The following is a 206-nucleotide window of genomic DNA, read 5'->3' as shown; positions in this document are numbered from 1 at the left end:
ATCCAAGACTAAAAATCATGCTGCTCTCTCATTCCAGGGAGCGAGAGATTCTCCAGACTTGATGTCGTTTGGCACACCAGAGAATTTGGTCATAATTAAGCGCATGATGATCAAGTGCGCTGATGTAAACAACCCGGTGCGTCCATTGCATCTGGCCATTGATTGGGCGCACCGTATAGCGAATGAATATTTTTCACAGGTAAGAT

General features: G+C 45.1%; 1 protein-coding gene across 1 annotated transcript in view; it reads left to right on the top strand.

The window, feature by feature from the left end:
• LOC119586117 (high affinity cAMP-specific and IBMX-insensitive 3',5'-cyclic phosphodiesterase 8A-like) overlaps nucleotides 1-206 on the top strand; it is a gene marked incomplete in the record, with an annotated part of 15,950 nt that overhangs the window by 14,167 nt on the left and 1,577 nt on the right. Inside the window, 1 exon segment of the mRNA XM_037934808.1 lies at nucleotides 8-199. Within this exon segment, the coding sequence (XP_037790736.1) occupies nucleotides 8-199 (192 nt within the window).

The sequence above is a fragment of the Penaeus monodon genome, chromosome 21 (genome assembly GCF_015228065.2).
Source record: "Penaeus monodon isolate SGIC_2016 chromosome 21, NSTDA_Pmon_1, whole genome shotgun sequence".
NCBI lineage: Eukaryota > Metazoa > Arthropoda > Malacostraca > Decapoda > Penaeidae > Penaeus > Penaeus monodon.
This window is presented reverse-complemented; position numbering and strand designations above follow the sequence as displayed.